The sequence below is a fragment of the Achroia grisella genome, unplaced genomic scaffold, assembly GCF_030625045.1.
Source record: "Achroia grisella isolate CSIRO2021 unplaced genomic scaffold, CSIRO_AGI_Agris_v1 utg841, whole genome shotgun sequence".
NCBI classification, from domain to species: Eukaryota; Metazoa; Arthropoda; class Insecta; order Lepidoptera; family Pyralidae; genus Achroia; species Achroia grisella.
Genome location: NW_026713039.1, coordinates 1,282,500 through 1,305,899, shown reverse-complemented (window position 1 = coordinate 1,305,899; position 23,400 = coordinate 1,282,500). Strand labels below are relative to the sequence as shown.

The 23,400-nt window shown below is 36.1% G+C and overlaps 1 protein-coding gene across 1 annotated transcript; it reads right to left on the bottom strand.

The window, feature by feature from the left end:
* Positions 1–34: 34 nt before the first annotated feature.
* On the bottom strand, positions 35–14,255 carry LOC131852201 (integumentary mucin C.1-like). The gene is made up of 9 exons (XM_059202843.1): positions 14,056–14,255; positions 8,948–9,162; positions 5,635–5,925; positions 4,642–4,989; positions 3,965–4,312; positions 2,957–3,337; positions 2,523–2,713; positions 703–1,045; positions 35–409 (listed from the first exon to the last, which is right to left on the bottom strand). Exons 1-9 carry the CDS (start codon positions 14,060–14,062, stop codon positions 35–37), a joined length of 2,499 nt encoding a protein of 832 aa, XP_059058826.1. The 5' UTR covers positions 14,063–14,255.
* Positions 14,256–23,400: the final 9,145 nt, after the last annotated feature.

Sequence of the window (23,400 nt, the reverse complement as noted above, 5' to 3'; positions counted from 1 at the left end):
AGAGGCTTATAATATATTATTATTGAAACATGCACTATGAAATTGAGAAATATGTCACCTGTAGGACAGGATTGAAGTGAAGTCCGGCTGGGCAATCTGTTATCACTTTGTCTCCGTGTACGCAGTAGTAGAACTGGCCGCAGTCTTCAGCAGGCAGGAGCAGGTGTACGTCGGGACATACGGGGCAGCCGTTCGGTAGTCTTGCATCCTCATCACACGGTTCTTCTGTTTCACATGGATCTTCAGTTGTGGTAGTGGTACTAGGTGTGGTACTAGTTGTGGTAGTGGTACTCGGGGTGGTACTGGTTGTGGTTGTAGTAGTAGTGTTTTCACCGCAATTATTACCACTTTCTGGAGTGCAGGGTGGGCTGGTCGGTTCACATCCGGTCACTTGTGGCCAGTCACAAACCTGTAGAAAATAGATTTGAGTATTAAATCATTTTCAGTTGATGGCCGATTGTCTTAACTATATGTTTAATATTTCACCGTCTTCCTTTAAAACTCTAGTTTAACACTAATTATATGCTCTGCTTAAGAGCGGACTTATTATTTTAGAAAATGTAAATATTATAGATATTTAAATATATTTATCTATCAAGAATTTATTAGTATCTATATTTACACACTTGCTTACATAAAATATTCTCATATTCATATAATTGTAATTTTATTTAAAACCTATACTTTTAAGCTGTATCTAACCTGTAGGACAGGATTGAAGTGAAGTCCAGCTGGGCAATCTGTTATCACTTTGTCTCCGTGTACGCAGTAGTAGAACTGGCCGCAGTCTTCAGCAGGCAGGAGCAGGTGTACGTCGGGACATACGGGACAGCCGTTCGGTAATCTTCCGTCCTCATCGCACGGTGCTTCTGTTTCACATGGCTCTTCAGTTGTAGTAGTGGTACTAGGTGTGGTACTGGTACTGGTAGTGGTACTCGGTGTGGTACTAGTAGTAGTAGTCGTACTGGGAGTTGTACTGCTTGTGGTAGTGGTACTGGCTGTAGTAGTAGTACTAGGTGTGGTTGTGGTTGTAGTAGTAGTAGTGCTTTCACCACAATTACCGCCGCTTTCTGGTGTACAAGGTGGACTGGTTGGTTCACATCCAGCTACTTGTGGCCAGTCACAAACCTGTAGAAAACACATTTGAGTATTAAATCATTTTCAGTTGATGGCCGCTTGTCTTAGCCATATGTTCAATATTTCACCGTCTTCCTTTAAAAGTCTAGTTTAATACTAATTCCGTGCACTATTCTTATTATTTTGGAAAACTTAGACAGTACAGACATGTTATACATATATATCTATGAACGATTTATTAATTTATACATTATTTATGAGAATATTTAATACGAGTATTAAATATTCTCATATTCATAAACATCTAATTTTATTTAAAATTTATATTTTAAGCTGAATGTATTATTCTTTACTATTGTAAAATACTATGCACATATTATTATTGTTGAGAATTTTATAATGGCAGAGAATATCAGAAGAATATCTAAGAAGTTTCGTGGACATAAAATGATATTTCTAACAATTCCATCACAACTTTAAAGACGCTCTTGGAATTCAAATTGCAAAATCTTACAAATGGATTTTGAACATACTCTGTTACTATTAAAAGCTCCTCTTCTTTCTAATATTATAAACGTGAAAGTTTATGAATATACATAGTTGGATGTTTATTATACTTTTACACAATAACTACTGAACGGATTCTGATGAATCTTTACATTGATATAGCTTATACATCAAAATAATATATAGGCTATAATTTATAAAGATATTATGTAAATTGGGCGAAATATAATGATAAATGTCCAGTAACTGTGATACAGACGAAGTTGCATGGGTCAGCTAGTATATTATATATTTATTTATTTATTGCAGTATCACAAAAATATAAAGCACATGCATACAGAGTGTGGTTGAGTTTTCCATTTTTTGTGACGCCCTGAAAGGTCATAGCAATGTGACACAACATACATATGTTATATATATATATATATTTATATACAACAGGACCTCATAATATTATAATTCAAATGTCAAAAATGTCTCCTATACAATCTAAACATACATAACTCAAAGGTGACTGACATAGTGATCTATCAACGCATAATTATAAACCACTGGACGGATCGGGACAATTTGGTATGCAGGTAGATGTTATGACGTAGGCATCCGCTAAGAAAGGATTTTGATTAATTCTACCGCCAAAGGGAAATATAAACGCGAACGAAGCCGCGGGCAAAAGCTAGTATATAATAAATGTAAATTACAAAACCTCATTAAAAACTAAGAGGCTTATAATATATTATTATTGAAACATGCACTATGAAATTGAGAAATATGTCACCTGTAGGACAGGATTGAAGTGAAGTCCGGCTGGGCAATCTGTTATCACTTTGTCTCCGTGTACGCAGTAGTAGAACTGGCCGCAGTCTTCAGCAGGCAGGAGCAGGTGTACGTCGGGACATACGGGGCAGCCGTTCGGTAGTTTTGCGTCCTCATCACACGGTGGGTCTGTTTCACATGGTTCTTCAGTTGTGGTAGTGGTACTAGGTGTGGTACTAGTTGTGGTAGTGGTACTAGGGGTGGTACTGGTTGTGGTTGTAGTAGTAGTGTTTTCACCGCAATTATTACCACTTTCTGGAGTGCAGGGTGGACTGGTCGGTTCACATCCGGCCACTTGTGGCCAGTCACAAACCTGTAGAAAATAGATTTGAGTATTAAATCATTTTCAGTTGATGGCCGATTGTCTTAGCCATATGTTTAATATTTCACCGTCTTCCTTTAAAAGTCTAGTTTAACACTCTAATTCTATGCTCTGCTTAAGAGCGGACTTATTATTTTAGAAAATGTAAATAGACAGATATTTAAATATATTTATCTATCAAGAATTTATAATATTTATATTTACACACCTACTTGCATAAAATATTTATCTAACCTGTAGGACAGGATTGAAGTGAAGTCCAGCTGGGCAATCTGTTATCACTTTGTCTCCGTGTACGCAGTAGTAGAACTGGCCGCAGTCTTCAGCAGGCAGGAGCAGGTGTACGTCGGGACATACGGGACAGCCGTTTGGTAATCTTCCGTCCTCATCGCACGGCGCTTCTGTTTCACATGGCTCTTCAGTTGTAGTAGTGGTACTAGGTGTGGTACTAGTTGTGGTAGTGGTACTAGGTGTGGTACTGGTACTGGTAGTGGTACTAGGTGTGGTACTGGTTGTGGTTGTAGTAGTAGTGCTTTCACCGCAATTATTATCACTTTCTGGAGTGCAGGGTGGGCTGGTCGGTTCACATCCGGCCACTTGTGGCCAGTCACAAACCTGTAGAAAACACATTCGAATATTAAATCATTAAAATATATTTATCTATCAAGAATTTATTAGTATTTACATTAGAATAGAAATCATTTATTCAAATAAACTTACATTGAAGCACTTTTGAATAGTCATCACATTTTTTTTAATCTACCGCTCATTCGGAAAGCTGTCTCATTACAAGAAATTTGCGTTTTACTCTTTTAAATAAATTCATTCTTACTTTTACAATTTAAGTTAAATGTGTGAATACAAACTACCGATTACACTAATTCAATTAAATAATCAAATAGAAGAAATTATACATTTACACACCTACTTGTATTAAATATTCTTATATTCATATAATTGTAATTTTATTTAAAACCTGTACTCTTACGCTGTGTCTAATATTCTTTACTTTTGTAAAATTCTATACATATGTAATTGTTGAGAATTTTATAAACGCAAAGAATATCTGCGGAATATCTAAGAAGTTTCAGGGAGATAAAATACTATTTTTAACAACTAGCAAAATCTTACAAATGGATTTTATACAGACTCTATTACTATTAAAAGCTCCTTATATATTAAATAAGACTTTTGAATATATCATTACTTAAATAAGCAACATAAAAATGACAAATATGCCACCTGTAGGACAGGATTGAAGTGAAGTCCGGCTGGACAATCTGTTATCACTTTGTCTCCGTGTGCGCAGTAGTAGAACTGGCCGCAGTCTTCAGCAGGCAGGAGCAGGTGTACGTCGGGACACACGGGGCAGCCGTTCGGTAGTCTTGCGTCCTCATCGCACGGTGGGTCTGTTTCACATGGCTCTTCAGTTGTGGTAGTGGTACTAGGTGTGGTACTAGTTGTGGTAGTGGTGCTAGGAGTGGTACCAGTTGTAGTAGTAGTAGTGCTTTCACCGCAATTACTACCACTTTCTGGAGTGCAGGGCGGAATGGTTGGTTCACATCCGGCGACTTGTGGCCAGTCACAAACCTGTGGCGGAAATATTATGTATATTAAATAATTTAATCTTAAAGCAATGTTCTTAGGACATACATTTTTCACTATATATTTAAACGATTTGTCTATTTTTACATTATAAAAATATTCTGAAGAATAATTTTATTTAAAATTTATACTTTTAAGCTAATCTAACATAATATATAATTTTTTTGCCAGTGAAATTACTGAGTAAAATGCTATTTTTAACAACTACTAAAATCGTACAAATTGAATACACTCGGAATTATTAAAAGCAATATATTGTATAAGTTTTAATATATTATTAAATAAATAAGCACCATGGAAATATCATATTTCACCTGCAAAACGGGATTGAAGTGAAGTCCGGCTGGGCAATCTGTTATCACTTTGTCTCCGTGTGCGCAGTAGTAGAACTGGCTGCAGTCTTCAGCAGGCAGGAGCAGGTGTACGTCGGGACATACGGGGCAGCCGTTCGGTAGTCTTGCGTCCTCATCGCACGGTGCTTCTGTTTCACATGGCTCTTCAGTTGTGGTAGTGGTACTAGGTGTGGTACTGGTACTGGTAGTGGTACTAGAGGTGGTACTGGTTGTAGTAGTAGTAGTGCTTTCTCCGCAATTACTACCACTTTCTGGAGTGCAGGGTGGGCTGGTCGGTTCACATCCGGCCACTTGTGGCCAGTCACAAACCTATAACAGAAGGGGCATAAACTATTGTGTATAATTTCACCAATAATCATTTCGCATATTTGAACACTATCTCCAACTATCGTTCTAAACCTAATCTTGAAAGTTTATATATTTTCTTATAGGAGTCTTCTAAGAATGAAGTAGTATAGAAATAATCTCCACATGGAATCTCTATTCAATTAAACTTAATCTAAATAAGATGAAATTTATATAAGTTATTGAATATATGAGCTGGAAACCATATTTTCTAGGACATGCTGAGTTTAGGTCCACATTGACTCTGTATAGTAAATTGTTTTGTTTTTATTCCATATCGCTGTAGGTATTAAAAAAGTCAATATATCCTTCTCTACTCCAAGTACTTTTGAATAATAATTTCCCTAAATAAGGATGTTTTACGCAGCGTCGTCCATTCCCAAGCTAAACAGAGCTTGTGTTATGGGTACTAGACAACTGATATAAATACATATTTTTTTGTAGATACATTTTCAATACATAGGAATTATCAAGACAAATGTAAAAAAAACATCTCATGAACACAAATATTTGTAATCGAACCTCACGACCATCGGAAGCAGAGCGATATGCTAAACTGCTTCACCCTCGAATCCGTCAAAAGTGTTCTTTAACCAATAAATAATTCACCTGTAAGACGGGATTGAAGTGAAGTCCGGCTGGGCAATCTGTTATCACTTTGTCTCCGTGTGCGCAGTAGTAGAACTGGCCGCAGTCTTCAGCAGGCAGGAGCAGGTGTACGTCGGGACACACGGGACAGCCGTTCGGTAGTCTTCCGTCCTCATCGCATGGTGCTTCTGTTTCACATGGATCTTCAGTTGTGGTAGTGGTACTAGGTGTGGTACTAGTTGTGGTACTACTACTAGTGGTAGTTGACGGGCCTGGTAAACCACAGTTTGCTATAGATGGATGTATGCATACCTGCAAGGATAAATTGTAAATTTATGTATATGTTTTTTATTATTACCTATATGTATGATAGTATAGCTATTACCTAAGTACCGTTTGACGAAAGTTAGTTAATTCATTTTATGGAAATTGCTTTCAAAACAATCTGCCAGAATCTGGCCTTAATAATTGAGAATAAGTAAATAAGATTCTCTAAATAATAATCTTTTTTTTTTGTTTGCACCAGTTATTGCCCAGTCGGTACCACCTATGCCACTGTTTTAGGTTGACTGGAAGAGATCTCTTCTAGTGATAAGTCCACCTTTGCTCACATTGTCTCTAAATTATAATATCTTTGTATTATCTGCGCAATAAAGAATATATTAAATAAAACATTTTCTATATAAAAAAAGCTTATTGTTAAATTGAAGAATTTATAAATGATAGTAATGTTTTTATAGAAAAATCTAATTTAAAATACACAGCGCTAACAATGTTATCTGAATCAACAAAAATTGAGGGAGTAGCGATTTCTATGTTGATTGTCGCATGCCAAATCCTTGTTAATGTGTATTTACTTAGAACAACATTTATTTAAAAGAACAAAACACGTTTCTTATTCGTTCTTCATGTGAAGAGTCTGCGTTCCGAATAAGTGGTAGCTAGAGGATTTGATCCCGGTCGAAATATCGGTCCCGGAAATCTCGGGATTTTATGTAACAAATCCCGGGATTATCGGGATTAACAAAAATTTATAAGATTTAATATTTTTTGTGTTTTTGCATGAAACGAAACCAACTTAACATCCTATTTAACATTTTTCGGCCATCTTGGATAATCAGGTGATTGATTGATACCACTGGTAGCATAAAAAATGGGATTATCCAAATGTGCTTATATTAAGTTTATTTGAAGAATGATTATTTCTATTTCTATTTCAATCTTAGGTGCGCGATACTATTGAAACATGGAACTTAATAACAAATATCACTTTCCCTGGACAATTTACACAACTTCATCTGGCCCCAAGGTTAATATAGCTAGTGTTATGGGTACTAGACAACTGATATAAATATTTAGATATTATTATAGACTAGCTTTTGGCCGCGGCTTCGCAAGCGTTAATTTATCCCCTTAGGGGTGGAATTTATCAAAATCCTTTCTTAGGGGATGCCTACGTCATAGTAGCTTTATGCATGCAAAGTCTCAGCCCGATCGGTTTAAAATTTACAAAGTGTCATACAAACTTTCATCCTCTATTTTATCCCCTTGGGGGTAGAATTAATCAAAATCCTTTCTTAGCGGAAGCCTACGTCATAACATCTACGTGTATGCCAAATTTCAGCCCGATCCGTCCAGTGGTTTGGGCTGTGCGTTGATAGATCACCATGTCAGTCACATTTGAGTTATATATATATATTTAGATTATTATAGATTAGATATATTATTTGTAAATACATCTTTTTTAATTTTAAACGCGAATGTTTGTGAGTATGTATGGATTGATGTTGCTATTTCACGCAAAAACTACTGAACGGATTTTGATGAAACTCAATAGTGATATAGCTTATACATCAGAATAACATATCCTTACTAATATTATAAATGTGAGGCTGTGTGTTACGCTTTCACGCAAAAACTACTGAACCGATTATCATGAAATTTTATAGACATGTTGTTGGAGGTATTAGAATGAATATAGGATACTTTAAAACAAATTTTCTATATTTTTGAAGCAATAAATAAAAAAAAAATTCAAAAATCATTACAAATCCTTTTATAAAAAAATTATTTTAAAACCCGTAAATAAAAATTTCATTATCACATTCCTTTACCTTTTTTTTATCTCGGCCATATTTGAACCTCCGACCTATCAGTTAAAATGGAAGTAACCACTACGCCTTTACGACACTCTGTGTTAGATTAAAGGTAGATAATTGTTACTGCGCCAATTCCGTGCTATTAAAATCGGAATTGAGTCATTTTACGATATCTATCGGTATTATTGACGTTATCCTAAAAATCCGGTTTTAATCTAGTACAATAAACAAATTAGATAATGTTAACCTTAACTGTTATATATAACCGATGTAATTTTAATGCAATCCCTATTCAATGATAGGGTTAAAGTTCATGAACAAAGTCGTTACTGTTAACCCCTATTAAAATAGAATAGAATAGAAAACCCGTTATTCAAATAAACTTAATTTAAACACTTTTGAATAGTCATAAAAAAAATTTAAACTACCACTCATTCGGAAAACTGTCTCATGACAAGATGAATGAGCAAGAAACTTGAGTGTTGCTCTTTAAAATAATTGTTGTAAGTTCACATTTTACAAGTCGAAACGTGAGAATACAAACTATAGTTGGTTTGTCAGGGTCAAATATTACGCAATAAGATTAAATCAGTCATTAGATTAGAGCAGACCAGTCTCAGTACAAGCAGCACTCGTTCACGAGTACGACGGATGAGTCAGCCATCACTGCGCTCGACCATATTTTAGGGACCCCAACGACCCGGCCCACCACGCCGCCGCCATATAAGTATGCATCACCGCTACGCTATCATATTTCAAGAAAGCAGTAAGAAAAATAATTATAACGTCGTCCGCAAATAAACTTATTCTTGCTAGATTTTGCTGTCATCTATGAATTCATCAATCCTATAATAGGCTGTTTTACACAAAATTTGTTTAATTTAATATTTGAATTGCCTCATTTTATTTCAACAATTTCAATCGAACCCAAACCCTAACCGCTAAACAGAGCTAAACCGCTAGACCACTAGATCCCTCTGATCGATCCCCCGTCTAATACAATCGGGGAAATTACGACGGTCTGAGCCGAGATTCGAAACCCTAGGGGTGCCCTCAGAGTAAAGTCGTATCAGGCGGGAGTTGCCCTTCAGCCGCTCTATAAGTCCTTCCTTTGGTTTGGAGTGCCATCTGCTCTCGCCCCCTATCATCCGGTGAAGCTGTAAAGGCCAGCTGCAGCCAACAGCATTAGAGTAGCCCGAAAAATAAAACCACTGGGTCGCAAAAATTATACTTACTTGCAATTCAAATGAGAACTCAGTTCCCGGAGCGCAGTCTCTCGGGGTTGTCCATCTCACACCATACTCGCAGTAGTAGAACTTTGTGCAGTCATACTCGTGGGGCAGCAGGTAATGCTTATCCAGAGGACATTCAGAGCACTCTTCAAATGGTTCTGAATTCTTTATGACGTTCCCCTGGCAGACAGCCAGGAGTGCGAGCAGCAGGAACTTCCCTGTACCAGAACATCTTATTAATACTATAAACGCGAATGTTTGTGAGTATGGACGGATAGTTAATTTTAAACTTTCGTGTTTAATATACATTATTTAAATTATTAACCGGGTCTTAACACGAATAATTTTATGGCAAATAAAGGTATTTACCTCTCTCGACGTTTCGACTAGGTTGCACTAGCCGTGGTCACGAGCTGACTGCAGTCAGCTAATCGAAACGTCGAGAGAGGTAAATACCTTTATTATATGGTATAGGACAGTAAACAGCAAGACAGATTCAATATTGTCTACCATCGTGGTAAATTCTTGGTCACTTTGTCACGATGGGCAATCTGACCTAACTTCATTCTCTTCTAATATATCCCATCAAAAACATAAATGATAGCCGAGTTCAATATTATGATATATGCCTTGATTTTTTTTTATATGACAGGGGACAAACGAGCATGCGGCTCACAGGATGGTAAGTGATTACCGCCGCCCATGAGCACCCGCAATACCAGGGGTATAGCAAGTACGTTGTCGGCCTTTTAAAAAGGAATAAGCTCTTTTTTTGAAGGTATCGGTTCGGAAATACCATTGCTGGAAGGTGATTCCACAATGTGGTTGTGCGTGGCAAAAAGTTTCAAGAAAACCGCACTGTGGAAGACCGCCATTCATCCAGATGATCAGGATAGTATTTCAAATTTGATTGTTGACTTCTACGACAAAAGAGGTGAGATCTAAATGGGTGCCAAGTTCAATGGTCTGTCTTAAAATATATTTATAACAATATAAAATATAATTTCTTCTTATAACTTAGGATAATATACTGTAGCCTAAGGTCTGACTTGGCTAATATACGTATACTGAGCCTTCGATAAACCTGTTACTTGTCGAAATTAGCCATCAAAACTTATAATTGGTATGAGAACTAGCCAAGTCAAACCTTAGGCTACAATATATTATCCTGCATCCAAATTTGAACTTCCTAGGTCATCTGGAAGTGGGTTATAATTTTGATCTATAGTTGATCAGTGATAAAAATGACGATATTTGGACGATAGATATGTTTATGAAATTTGGAACACATATTTATCTCGAAGTCTCAATATATAAACCAAATTTGACAGGTTTATGTGAAAGAGTTTTTGAGTTATGAGGGGGTCAAAATTGGCTCCAAATGGTTCGTGTAAAACAACACACGGTGCTGCTCGCCATTTCTCTTACTTGAAACTCGGCTTTGACACGCTGCCGCGTGTCTAGATAATTCGTGAAGGTAGAACATGATGGAGACCCGGACCACAAATACTTTATTTCCGATGTTATTACCACAGATAATATAATATTTATTACATACAGACGGCCTCGGTGATCTAGCGGTTTAGCATACCGCCCTACTTCCCATGGTAGCGGGTTCGATTCCTCGCAAAGTACAAACGTATTCATAAGTGACTGTTTGTATCAGTCAATAATAGCTAGCCAGACAAATTCAATATTGTCCACTGAGCACTGCCGTATCTCAACCGTGTCGCCACACTACATTTTCCTACTGTCATTCAGTAGCTGTTTGGTAGACCAAAGAGCAAGATACAGTAGCGAATAGGTATGTATTTGTTTTAAATAACAACAACAAACTTAACTTATCAACAAAATATTTATTAGGAGATTAGGTATATTTTCGTAGTTGTTAACCTACCTATATATTTAATAATTAAATTTTTCCTTAACAATTCAATAACAATATAGTATTTAGTAGTTCTAAGACCATCTATTTTATTTATTTATTTATTTATTTGAGCGACCAACAAGACATACACCATGAGGTTACAATTATTATAACTTGCAAAGAGTTCAGGTATATAGTGTTGACTTAATTACTGGTTGCCACGGCATGCGATATTGTTTACAGAAGTTTATATATATATACTAGCTGACCCCGCGAACTCTGTTTATATATATATTGAATTTTAAGTTACGCAATAAATATCTGAACGCCTTTTGACAGTTTGTATGGAAGAATAAAATTGTTGTTTCTACTATTTCTCCATGCAATTTCTTCATTTTTTTTAAACCTTCTGGACTCCCACGAATATTTCAAGACTAAAATTAGCCAAATCGGTTCAGCCGTTCTCGAGTTTTAGCGAGACTAACGAACAGCAATTCATTTTTAGATATATAGATGTATATACAATTTTTTTGTTTTTTTTTTTATATATATTTTTTTTCTAATACCATATGGTATTGGAATATGGTCAGCCGTTGTAATTGCGATTTCCGTTTAGAATTAGCGAGTCCCTATAACAAAGAAAATAGTGGATGGAAGTGTTAATTTTGGGAACTAGTGAATCCATTGCTTTCAAATCGGCATTATGATATTTTTATCAAATTACTAGCTTGCCCCGGCTTCGCCCGGGTGTGCAATTATTTAAACCCTTTATTAGTTAATTGACTGATATATCGACTTGAATAAGCTAGTGACCCGCCTCGGCTTCGCTAAAAACCATCTCAAATTTTAGGCTTTCTGTGTATAGCACATTCTGTGCTATAATATACATGTATCCTACATATAAACCTTCTTCTTGAATCACTCTATCTATTGCTGAAAACTGCATTAAAATCCGTTAAAATTAATGATCTAAACAAAAAGGCAGCGTCGGAGACTTTGTTTTATACTAGCTGTCCCTGCAAACGTTGTTTTACGTAAAATAAAATAAAAAATTTAAGGGTGGACTACCCCTCACATTTAGGGGGATGAAAAATAGATGTTGGCCGATTCTCAGACCTACTCAATACGCTCACAAAATTTCATGAGAATCGGTCAAGCCGTTTCGGAGGAGTATGGGAACGAAAACTGTGACGCGAGAATTTTATATATAAGATAAAGATTATGTATAAAAAGACACAATTCACTTATAAAATTAATGTAATTCAAATGAAGAAATTCTTTTGCAAAAGTACGCTATTGTAAGATGGACTTAATCCAAAAGATTTCCTTCCTTCTTTAAAGGATTGAGTGGAATTGTTGGATCAGTTTTCTCATATATCTTTGTTATTATAGTTTTTGTAAGTTGTTTGTATTTTTTTTTATACTACGATGGTGGCTATCAAGCATACGGCCCATCTGATGGTAAATAGTTACCGTAGCCTATGGACGCCTGAAACACCAGGGGTATCACACGCGTTGCCGACCCTTAAGAAACCTTAATATACTCTTCTTAAAAAACCTCATGCTGTAGCCTCGAGAGAAAACCTCGGCAGGAAGTTCATTCCACAATGTATACGCGGGAGGAACCTCCTCTGAAGCACTGTCCGAGACCACGTAGGTTTCAGCGTGTGGTGCAATTCCCTGTCGATGGCGAGCGGTACGATGGTAAAAGGTGGCTGTCGGGATCATGTCGAATAATTCCTCAGTTGTAATAAGTAACATTGTTATTAAAGTACTTGGTTACATTTTTATTATTATTTTATATAATTGAATGGACAATGAATAAATTATGAAATGAAGAAGTTTTTCACAGGATGAAAGAAAAAAGGCAATAGAAATACAAATAGAAATAATCTTTATTCAAATAAACTTAATGTAAGCACTATTGAATAGTCAAGTTTTTTTATTTTACCACTCATTCGGAATGCATCATCACAAGAATAGAATACTATATGAAAAAGATATTAAAGAAAGGCAGATATTAAACATTATAGAAAGTAGACGATGGAAAATATTAGGACACTTGATGTCTAAGAAGTAAGAGCAACATCTAAGGCACGATGAATTTATGAGAATTATTATTGAGAGAAGAATAGAAAAACATTTATTCAAATAAACTTAATTTAATCACTTTTGAATAGTCATAACAATTTGTTTTTTATCTACCACTCGTTCGGAAAGCTGTCTCATCACAAGAAGAACGAGCAAGAAATTAGTGTGTTGCTCTTTTAAATAATCCTTGTAAGTTTACATTTACAAGTCGAAACAAACTACCAACAAGCACTAATTTTTTGGATCAAATATAAATATGCAATAAGATTAAATCAGTCGTAGTGATAAGAAGGATAAACTGAAGGAGAGAGGGGAAGAATACGACCGAGGCACAGCTACATCAAGCAAATTTAAAACAAAATTGGAGTCGTCATCTATCAACATTTAAAGAGCATAAAAATCTTGGAAAGTGTTAAGAGCAGGCGACAAGAGTGTCGCTCTTGAATTATGAATGAATGAGAATGGACGACAAGGTGACGGTCCATCTGATGGTGACGACAAGGTGACGGTCCATCTGATGGTGACGACAAGGTGACGGTCCATCTGATGGTAAGTGGTAACCGACGTCTTTATATATGAACAGCACTATAGATACGTTATGATGTATCACCCGTGATACCATTCATGCGTTATCAATCCAGAGTACTAAGATGTCACGCCTCTTAACCTGTAATTTCACTGCTTAATCTGTACCATACAACCGAAACAGCTTACAAAGCAAGCTGCTTGGCTGAAATAGGTGTGACTGAGGTATACATGCAGACGAGTTTTTACTGTACTCTTTTAATATAGAGTCTTATATATAAATTTCTCGTGTCACAATTCTAGTTACCATAATTCTCTCAAAGTGCTTGATGGATTTTTATGAAATTTTATATGCATATTGAGTAGGTCTAAGAATCGGTTACTATCTATTTTTCATACTCCTAAATGATAAGGGTAGTCCATTTTAAATATTTAAAAAAAAGTTTTTGAACAACATATTTCATATTTCATTTCTTATAATGTGCTATTAAAAAATACATACAACCCTAAATTTTCACCCTTCCACCACCAACCCCTATTTTGTAATAGATACTTTTATTTTATATGATAAAAAAAATTACGGCGTTAGCTAGTAATATATATATATGTTATAATTAGGTATACATACCGTACATATCTTAGTAATTATTGCACTTATACACAATTTTTTTTACACACTATGTTTCTGTATATACTGCAGCGAATGCACTAACCCCTCGGATATATATATATGTTTTTAATAACAAATGTTATCTGATCAATGTCGGAGATATGTGATTAATAATTTAGACTAACTAATCCTGCGACTTTGTACATATCGCTTCAACAATATTAATAAGACGTATATAATAAACACGTATATAATATACGTTTGACATTAAAACAAAAATGTTTATACGTATAATTAGTAAAAATCACGGGATCTTACCACGTTTTATATTTATTTGCTGAGTTCCCGATATTTCGGTAGTGTTTCAACCGCCATGATCACGGGTAAACTGAAGAGCAGCGGGTAGATGGAAAATGAAATCTTTTTATGGGCAGACATATGCGTCTACCTTCACACGTCTTCGTTTGTTGCTACTACTGGAACTCGCTCGATATTCATCTCGGCAAACTGTACTCACAGTATCTTCACGTACATTTAATACACTTTTCAATCGCGTTTTTTGTTTTTGTTTAATTAAATTAAACAAATATTTTGTTTATTTTTTTATATATTATTATATTATATATATCGTTGGTCTATTTTTTTTAATAACTGAAAACATTTTAAGTCAGATCAAATCAAAACATCTTTATTGTATTCTATTGCCAGTTCTTCTCAATTGGATCTATACATATACTGAACTGGACGGTAGGGAAAAAATTATAATATATAAAATTTGACATTCATAAGCGGCTACAATGTCCTATATGAATAATTTATTTTTGAATTTGATTTTTTTTTATACTATGTATGTGAGAAACTAGTATTCGGCGTTGATGGTAAACGGTTAACGTAGCCTATGGACACCTGAGACACAATTCATATATAAAATTAATGTAATTCGAATGAAGAAATTCTTTTGCAAAAGTACGCTATTGTAAGATGGACTTATCCCAGTAGATTTATGCTAAAGATTTCCTTCCCTTATCTTTGAAGGATTCAGTGGAATTGGTGGATTGGTGGAACAGTTTTCTCATATATCTTTGTTATTATAGTTTTTGTAAGTTGTTTGTATTTTTTTTTATACTACGATAGTGGCAATCAAGCATACGGCCCATCTGATGGTAAATGGTTACTGTAGCCTATGGACGCTTGAGTCACCAGGAGTGTCACGTGCGCGTTGCCGACCCTTAAGAAACCTTAATATACCCTTCTTGAAAAACCCCATGCTGTAGTCTCTTGAGAAAACCTCGGCAGGAAGTTCATTCCACAATGTAAGTGTAGGTGGGAAGAAGCAACTCAGAAACCGCACTGTCCGAGACCAGTTAGGTTCTAGCGTGTGGGGATGAATTCGCGAGCGAGCGGTGCGATGGTAAAAGGTAACTATAGGTATATTACCAATATAAAGGTACCTTTTACCATCGCACCGCTCGCTCGCGAAACCTTTTACCATCGCACCGCTCGCTCGCGAATTCATCCCCACATATATATAAATATAAATTAATCCAAAAATATCTCTTATTAATATATTTTATAATTATTCTCGTAAGTATATCTTATTATTAATATAAACGCGAAAGTTTGTGAGTATGAATGGATGTTTGTTACTCTTTCACGCAAAAACTATTGAACGGATTTTGATGAAACTTTACAGTAATATAGCATATACATCAGAATAACATATAGGCTATAAATTTGATACGCGGGTGATATCTATATTTTAATTAGGTGGAGCCTGTTAGTCTCAGAAACTAGATACCTAATTCATAGCTATGTACCAAGTCAGCTCTATCTCCACATAACAACCCTTAAAAACTTTGGCTATGATTTCTTTATGATTTCACTACAAACTTCATGCTCATCTTATCCTCCACTGGTGCCCCGCCAGCGTAAACCATTAGATTATCACCATTCCATTATCATCCATAAAATATAGTGTTTTTGAAATAAATTTTAATGTACAGACACTTTTACGGTTTTATTTTATTTATTACTAGCTGTACCCGCGACTTCGTCCGCGTGGAAATTAACTTTATTTTTTAAATTAAAAGTAGTCTAAGTTACTCCCTATTACATCAGCTACCTGCCAAAAAAAGTCCCGTTAAAATCGGTTCAGCCGTTTCAGAGATTAGCCGGAACAAACAGACCGACAGACAGACAGACAAAAATTCTAAAAAATGTTATTTTGGTGTATGTTCCGTATTTATATTCATATGCATGCAGTAAAAAACGGTTATTTCAATATTACAAACAGACACTACAATTTTATTTATATGTATAGATTAGACGATACAACCTCTCTCTCGATATAAGCTTCTGATTAGGGTGTATTTTTTAATTACAAGATAATTTATATAAGGAAAAAATATTCATAATATTGAGACGGTCCGATTAAATCTAAAATAGGTACTTTAAATGTTATTTTATAATTTAGAATGTTCAGGAATAAATTAATTATTTAAACAGTAACAAATTTTAGGTTACTTAGTATCATCATCATCTCAGCCAGGAAGACGTCCTCTGCTGGACATAGGCCTCCCCCAAAGATCTCCACGACGATCGGTCCTGCGCTGCTCGCATCCAACGCTCTCCAGCGATCATCGGTCCACCTTGTCGGAGGCCTTCCCACGCTGCGTCTTCCAGATGGTCTCCACTCGAGGACTTTGTTGCCCCAACAGCCATCTGTCCTACGAGCTATGTGCCCTGTTTATTGTCACTTCAGTAACAAAAAGTAACAAATACTTAAATATAGTTTTAAAATATCAAATATAAGTTTTTGTTTACTATATTTTGGACTATCTTATTATGACAATTAAACAAACAATATTATACTTAATTACTGTATGTTATTAATTGTTGTAGTGATCATAAATACCACAAAATACCTTATTTTAAGCAACTTCGGAAAAGCATAAAGATCTCTATTTGACGGTATTTTTATGCTCAATATTTTCTAATATTATTATAATAATTATAAAATTGTATTGTGAGTTTTTTTTGGTATAACCTCCAGTATTGCTGATCCGATTTTGAAATTTCTTTCAGTTTTGGATAACCCTAGAAGATGGCTATAGGCTATATAACATCACTCTATAACTAATAGGAGAAGAGCGGGGAAAGGTGATTATTAGTAATGTGAACTGATGATCATATTGCTAGCAATGTACCATTGACCTCCACGCGGTTCCCCCTGGAAACCATCGTGATAAATTCCTGGTGAATTTGTCACGATGGGCTAACTGACCTGACCTCATGCTCATCTTATTATCCTCCACTGGTGCCCCGCCAGCGTAAACCGTTAGCGCAGGCAGGTGCATCATTCCATTATCATCCACAAAAAAAAAATAGGAGAGGAGCTTGTATAAAAACTGTTGCACAAACGAGCAAAATATGGCGAAGTTACGTCTATTCTATGTAGTATTTAAGTAGATAGAACAGTTTTCGAGTAGTATGTCGTATATCTATGTTAGTATTTAAGTAGATAGAACAGTTTTCGAGTAGTATGTCGTATATCTATGTTAGTATTTAAGTAGATAGAACTGTTTTCGAGTAGTATGGTATATCTATGTTAGTATTTAAGTAGATAGAACTGTTTTCGAGTAGTATGTCGTATATCTATGTTAGTATTTAAGTAGATAGAACTGTTTTCGAGTAGTATGTCGTATATCTATGTTAGTATTTAAGTAGATAGAACAGTTTTCGAGTAGTATGTCGTATATCAGTTTTCGAGTAGTATGTCGTATATCTATGTTAGTATTTAAGTATATAGAACAGTTTTCGAGTAGTATGTCGTATATCTATGTTAGTATTTAAGTATATAGAACAGTTTTCGAGTAGTATGTCGTATATCTATGTTAGTATTTAAGTAGATAGAACAGTTTTCGAGTAGTATGTCGTATATCTATGTAGTATTTAAGTAGATAGAACAGTTTTCGAGTAGTATGTCGTATATCTATGTTAGTATTTAAGTAGATAGAACTGTTTTCGAGTAGTATGTCGTATATCTATGTTAGTATTTAAGTAGATAGAACTGTTTTCGAGTAGTATGTCGTATATCTATGTTAGTATTTAAGTAGATAGAACAGTTTTCGAGTAGTATGTCGTATATCTATGTTAGTATTTAAGTAGATAGAACTGTTTTCGAGTAGTATGTCGTATATCTATGTTAGTATTTAAGTAGATAGAACAGTTTTCGAGTAGTAGATACAGTCTGCAACACAGTGGGGACAGTGAACTCTATCCGTTTGCTAATCTGTCATAAACTTTATTTCTATTTCTTTATAATCAAAAATTTGCGACAAGAAGGTAATTAATAGGTACTAATTATTTTCCTTGTTTTTAATACATAATTTATATATACATATAATAACTAGCTTTTGCCTGCGGCTTCGCTCGCGTTAATTTATCCCCTTAGGGGTGGAATTTATCAAAATCATTTCTTAGGATCCCGACTAAAATGTCCTACATGATTTTAATCTGGTTTTAATCTAAACTAATACGAAACTTATATGCTGTGAAAATTTCATTGCAATTCCTTCAGACATATTTTCCAAAGACACGTTTAAACGTAAATCTAAAGATTTACTAGTATTTCAAATTATCAATAACTATACTTATTTCTTTACTAGCTTTTGCCGCGGCTTCGCTCGCGTTAATTTATCCCCTTAGGGGTGGAATTTATCAAAATCCTTTCTTAGGGGATGCCTACGTCACAGTAGATTTATGCATGCAAGGTCTCAGCCCGATCGGTATAAAATGGACAGTTTCATACAAAATTTCTTCCCCTATTTTATCCCATTGGGGGTAGAATTAATAAAAATTCTTTCTTAGCGGGTGCCTACGTCATAACATCTACCTGCATGTCAAATTTCAGCCCGAACCGTCCAGTGGTTTGGGCTGTGCGTTGATAGATCACTATGTCAGTCACCTTTGAGTTATATATATTTAGATATTTAATTAATTAAACTTAATATAATTGTTGCTGATCATCATTTATTATATTTGCACCGCCAACAATTATTCTCTGCACCACCTATGGTTGCCTGGTAGAAAATGCCGCATGGTGTTAAGTCCGCCAAATGTACTTTACTATATTTTGTATGTGTTGCACACACATTTGTTGTGTGCATTGAAGTTAAATAAATAAAATTAAGTACTTTGGAATAATCATATTTTTTTATTCTACCAATGAGTGGTCGCGGAACGCAGTCTCATTACAAGAAGAACGAGCAAGAAACTTGCAAAACTTTAGTAGATTCTGTTAGGTTTACATTCACTAGATTAACTGGAAGAAGCTAGAAGGGAACCCTTTGGAAGTGCAGAAAGGGATTGTTAGTAATGTGGACTGATGACCAATTGCTAGAAATGTACCATGTGAAGTTGACCTCCACGCGGTTACTTCCGGACACCATAAAGATAAATTCTTGGTGAATTTGTCACAATGTGCTAAGTGACCTGAGCACATGCTCATCTTATCATCCTCCACTGGTGCCCCGCCAGCGTCAACAGTTAGCGCAGGCGGGTGCACCATTCCATTATCATCCAATAAAAAATATTACTGTTGCTATAGTAGTTCATATCAGTTTTATTTATAGGTAATAAAATTTAATTTATTAATTAAAAATTAAGATTACCATATTTTTGGACAGTTATTAAGTGCATTATAATCCAAGATAAGTCACATTGAAAATCCTTGTTTTAATTAAATAAAAATAAATATAACAAATAGACTTTTTGCCGGAAAGAAGTTTGTTATCTTTTAATCCGAGATATACTGGATCTGTGACTCAAATTAATTGAAATCGGTCAAACATTTAAGGACACTTGAGTAAGAATCTTTACTACAAGAGGTGGACTGTAAAAACTCTGTATGTCTGCGTGTGTACGTCTTTTAGAGGATGATAATGGAATGGTGCACCAGCCTGCGCTAACGGTTTACACTGGCGGGGCACCAATGGAGGATGATAAGATGAGCATGAGGTCAGGTCAGTTAGCCCATCGTGACAAATTCACTAAGAATTTATCACGATGGTTTCCAGAGGGAACCGCGTGGAGGTCAACCTGACATGGTACATTGCTAGCAATGGGGTTATCAATCCACATTACTAACAATCCCTTTCCCCCCCTGCGTGTGTACGTCAGTCTCACCTATTTCAGTCAAGCAGCTTACTTTCTAAGCTGTTTCGGTTGTAGGGTGGAGAATAGGCAGTGAAATTACAGGATAAGAGGTATGACAGTTTTTTTATACTACGATGGTGGCAAAAGACATATGACCAATCTGTTGGTAAATGGTAAACGGTGACTGTAGCCTATAGACGTCTGAAACATTAAACGCTTAAGAAACTATAATATAATCTTATTGAAACCACGCTATAGTCTCTCGAGAAAACTTTAACAGGCAGTTAATTCCACAATGTAAGTGTACGCGGGAGGAAGCTCCTCTGAAACCGCACTGTCCGAGACTACTAAGTTCTAGCGTGTGATGATGAATTTCCTGTCGATGATGAGCAGTGCGATGGTAAAGTTTCCGTTGTAAGCTGTGTTTAGATTTTTCATAATGGATGATAACGCTACGCCGGTGGTATACGCTGGGGGAAGGGTATAGTTTTTTTTTATGGATGATAATGGAATGGTGCACCCGCCTGCGCTAACTGTTGACGCTGGCGGGGCACCAGTGGAGAATGATAGGATGAGCATGAAGTCAGGTCAGTTAGCCCATCGTGACAAATTCACCAAGAATTTACCACGATGGTTTCCAGTGGGAACCGCGTGAAGTCAAACTTACATGGTACATTGCTAGCAATAGGATCATCAGTCCACATTACTAACAATCCCCTTTTCCCCGGAAAGGGATAGTTAGTAATGTGTACTAATAACCCCATTGCTACCAATGTACCATGTCAGGGACTTTCACGGAGTATCCCTGGAAATAATCATGATAGATTCTTGGTGAACGTGCCTTGGTGGGCTACCTGACCTGACGTTATGTTCAACCTCTCCACGGATGCCCGCCAAGCATAAATCGTTAGCGCAGTCAAGTGAACCATTCCATTATCATCCATAAAAAAAAACTAGTGGTAAACTGTAGTAAATTGTCTGTGTAACCCATTGCTAGCAATGTACCACGTTAGGTTGACCTCCACGCTATCTCCCTGGTAACCATCGTCATAATTTTTGGTGAGCTTGCCATGTTATGCTAACTCACCTGACCTCATGCTCATCTTATCATCCTCCACTGGTGCCCCGCCAGCGTAAACCGTTAGCGCAGGCGGGTGCACCATTCTATTATCATCCATCAAAAAACTTGTTGTAGACTGTAAAAACTCGTCTGCCTGTGTATCCCAGTCTCACCTATTCAGCCAAGCAGCTTGCTTTGTAAGCTGTTTCGGTTGTAGGGTGCTGATTAAGTGATATTACAGGATAAGAGGCGTGACATCTTAGTACTCTAGAATGGCAACGCATGAATAGTATCATGGGTGTCACATGATAACGTGTATGTAGTGCTATTTTTGTATATTTTTGTTTTTATAGAATAGAATATATTTTTTCCATTTTTTTCTTTGAAGAATAGAAAATCATTTATTCAAATAAACTTAATTTAAGCACTTTTGAATAGTCATTTAACAATTTGTTTTTTGATCTACCAACTCGTTCGGAAAGCTGTCTCATCACAAGAAGAACGAGCAAGAAACTTGTGTGTTGCTCTTTTAAATAATCCTTGTAAGTTTACATTTACAAGTCGAAACGTGTGAATACAAACTACCAACAAGCACTAATTTTTTTTATAACACAGGGTCAAATATAATCATGCAATAAGATTAAATCAGTCGTAGTGATTATGTTTTGTTATATCTCAAATATAATTTTTCCATTTTTTTCTTTGCTATTCACTAATTACGTTCTGTTTTAAAAAACCCATCACCGACGGTCTGTGATGGGTTTTTTAAAGAAAAGAAAAAGCAAAGCAAAGAAAGTTCATTTAATAAATTATTTAATTCCAACTTGCAATTTAGGAATCGCGATTGATTCGTGTTATACTAAATTAACCTATTCGCGATCGCGACTAGAACTAGAGTGACCGTCCACCTGCCTTCCTTTGTGCCGTACTTCTTGGATACCGCTCATTTGAATTAGCAACTGTTGGAAAGTATTGGGAGATATTTTCCAAGAACAATCGCTGTATCCATGCCGATTGTGTAACTACAAATAGGTAGTTATATAGACTTATGGGGTTTGTACTAGTTTTCTTCATACTGAACCTCATGCCCATGTACATATATAAGGATATGTATAAATATATTTTTTTTATAACACAGGGGACAAACGAGCATGCGGCTCACCTGATGGTAAGTGATTACCGCCGCCCATGAGCACCCGCAACACCAGGGGAATTGCAAGTACGTACTTGCAATTTCGTCGGCCTTTTAAAAAGGAATAAGCTCTTTTCACTTGAAGGTTTCAATATCGTATCGGTTCGGAAATACCATTGCTGGAAGGTGATTCCACAATGTGGTTGTGCGAGATGAAAAAGTTTCTAGAAAACCGCACTGTGGAAGACCGCCATTCATCCAGATGATCAGGATGGTATTTCAGTTTCTGGCGGGTGGTACGATGGTGAAACTCAGCAGCTGGTATTAATCCGAACAATTCCTCAGAACACTCCCCGTGATATATGTGGTAGAAAATGATGTGCATGCACGATACATGCGCTTACGCCGATGGTGCAGTGGCAGGTGAAAGTTAATCGGTTCGGGGCTGCTCTTCTCCTAAGACTGATCGTGCCTCTGTCTCTCAATTTCACTTCGCCCCCGCTAGCAGTGTTCGCGCGAACAGATACTATTAATTATTTTGAAGCGGTGAAGGTATTGTTTGTAATATCCGTGTCTGGTTAAAAATTGTGTGATGTGGAAGCTAATAGGAAGACTATTTATTATTATTTTTTTTTTTTTATATCATAATTTGAGCGCGTTTGACCGCAATCTCACCTGATGTTAAGTGATGATGTGGTCTAAGATGTTACACGCAAGCTCAAATAATACCTATTCACTCTTGACTTAAAAGACCCAATGTTGTAAGAGGCAGGAAAAATAGACGCTGGTAGAGAGTTCCACTCCTTAGCTGCTCGCATAAGGAAAGATGATGCAAAACGGTTAGTTCGAGCTGGGATGTCAATAGTGTAGGGGTGGAGCCGCTCTCTACGTCTTGTTGTACGTTGATGGAACGGTGCTGGAGGAATGAGGTTGTGCAGTTCTCGAGCACATTCGCCAAAATGGAGCCTACAGAACACCAATAGACAAGCTACTTTACGTCGATGATCAAATTATA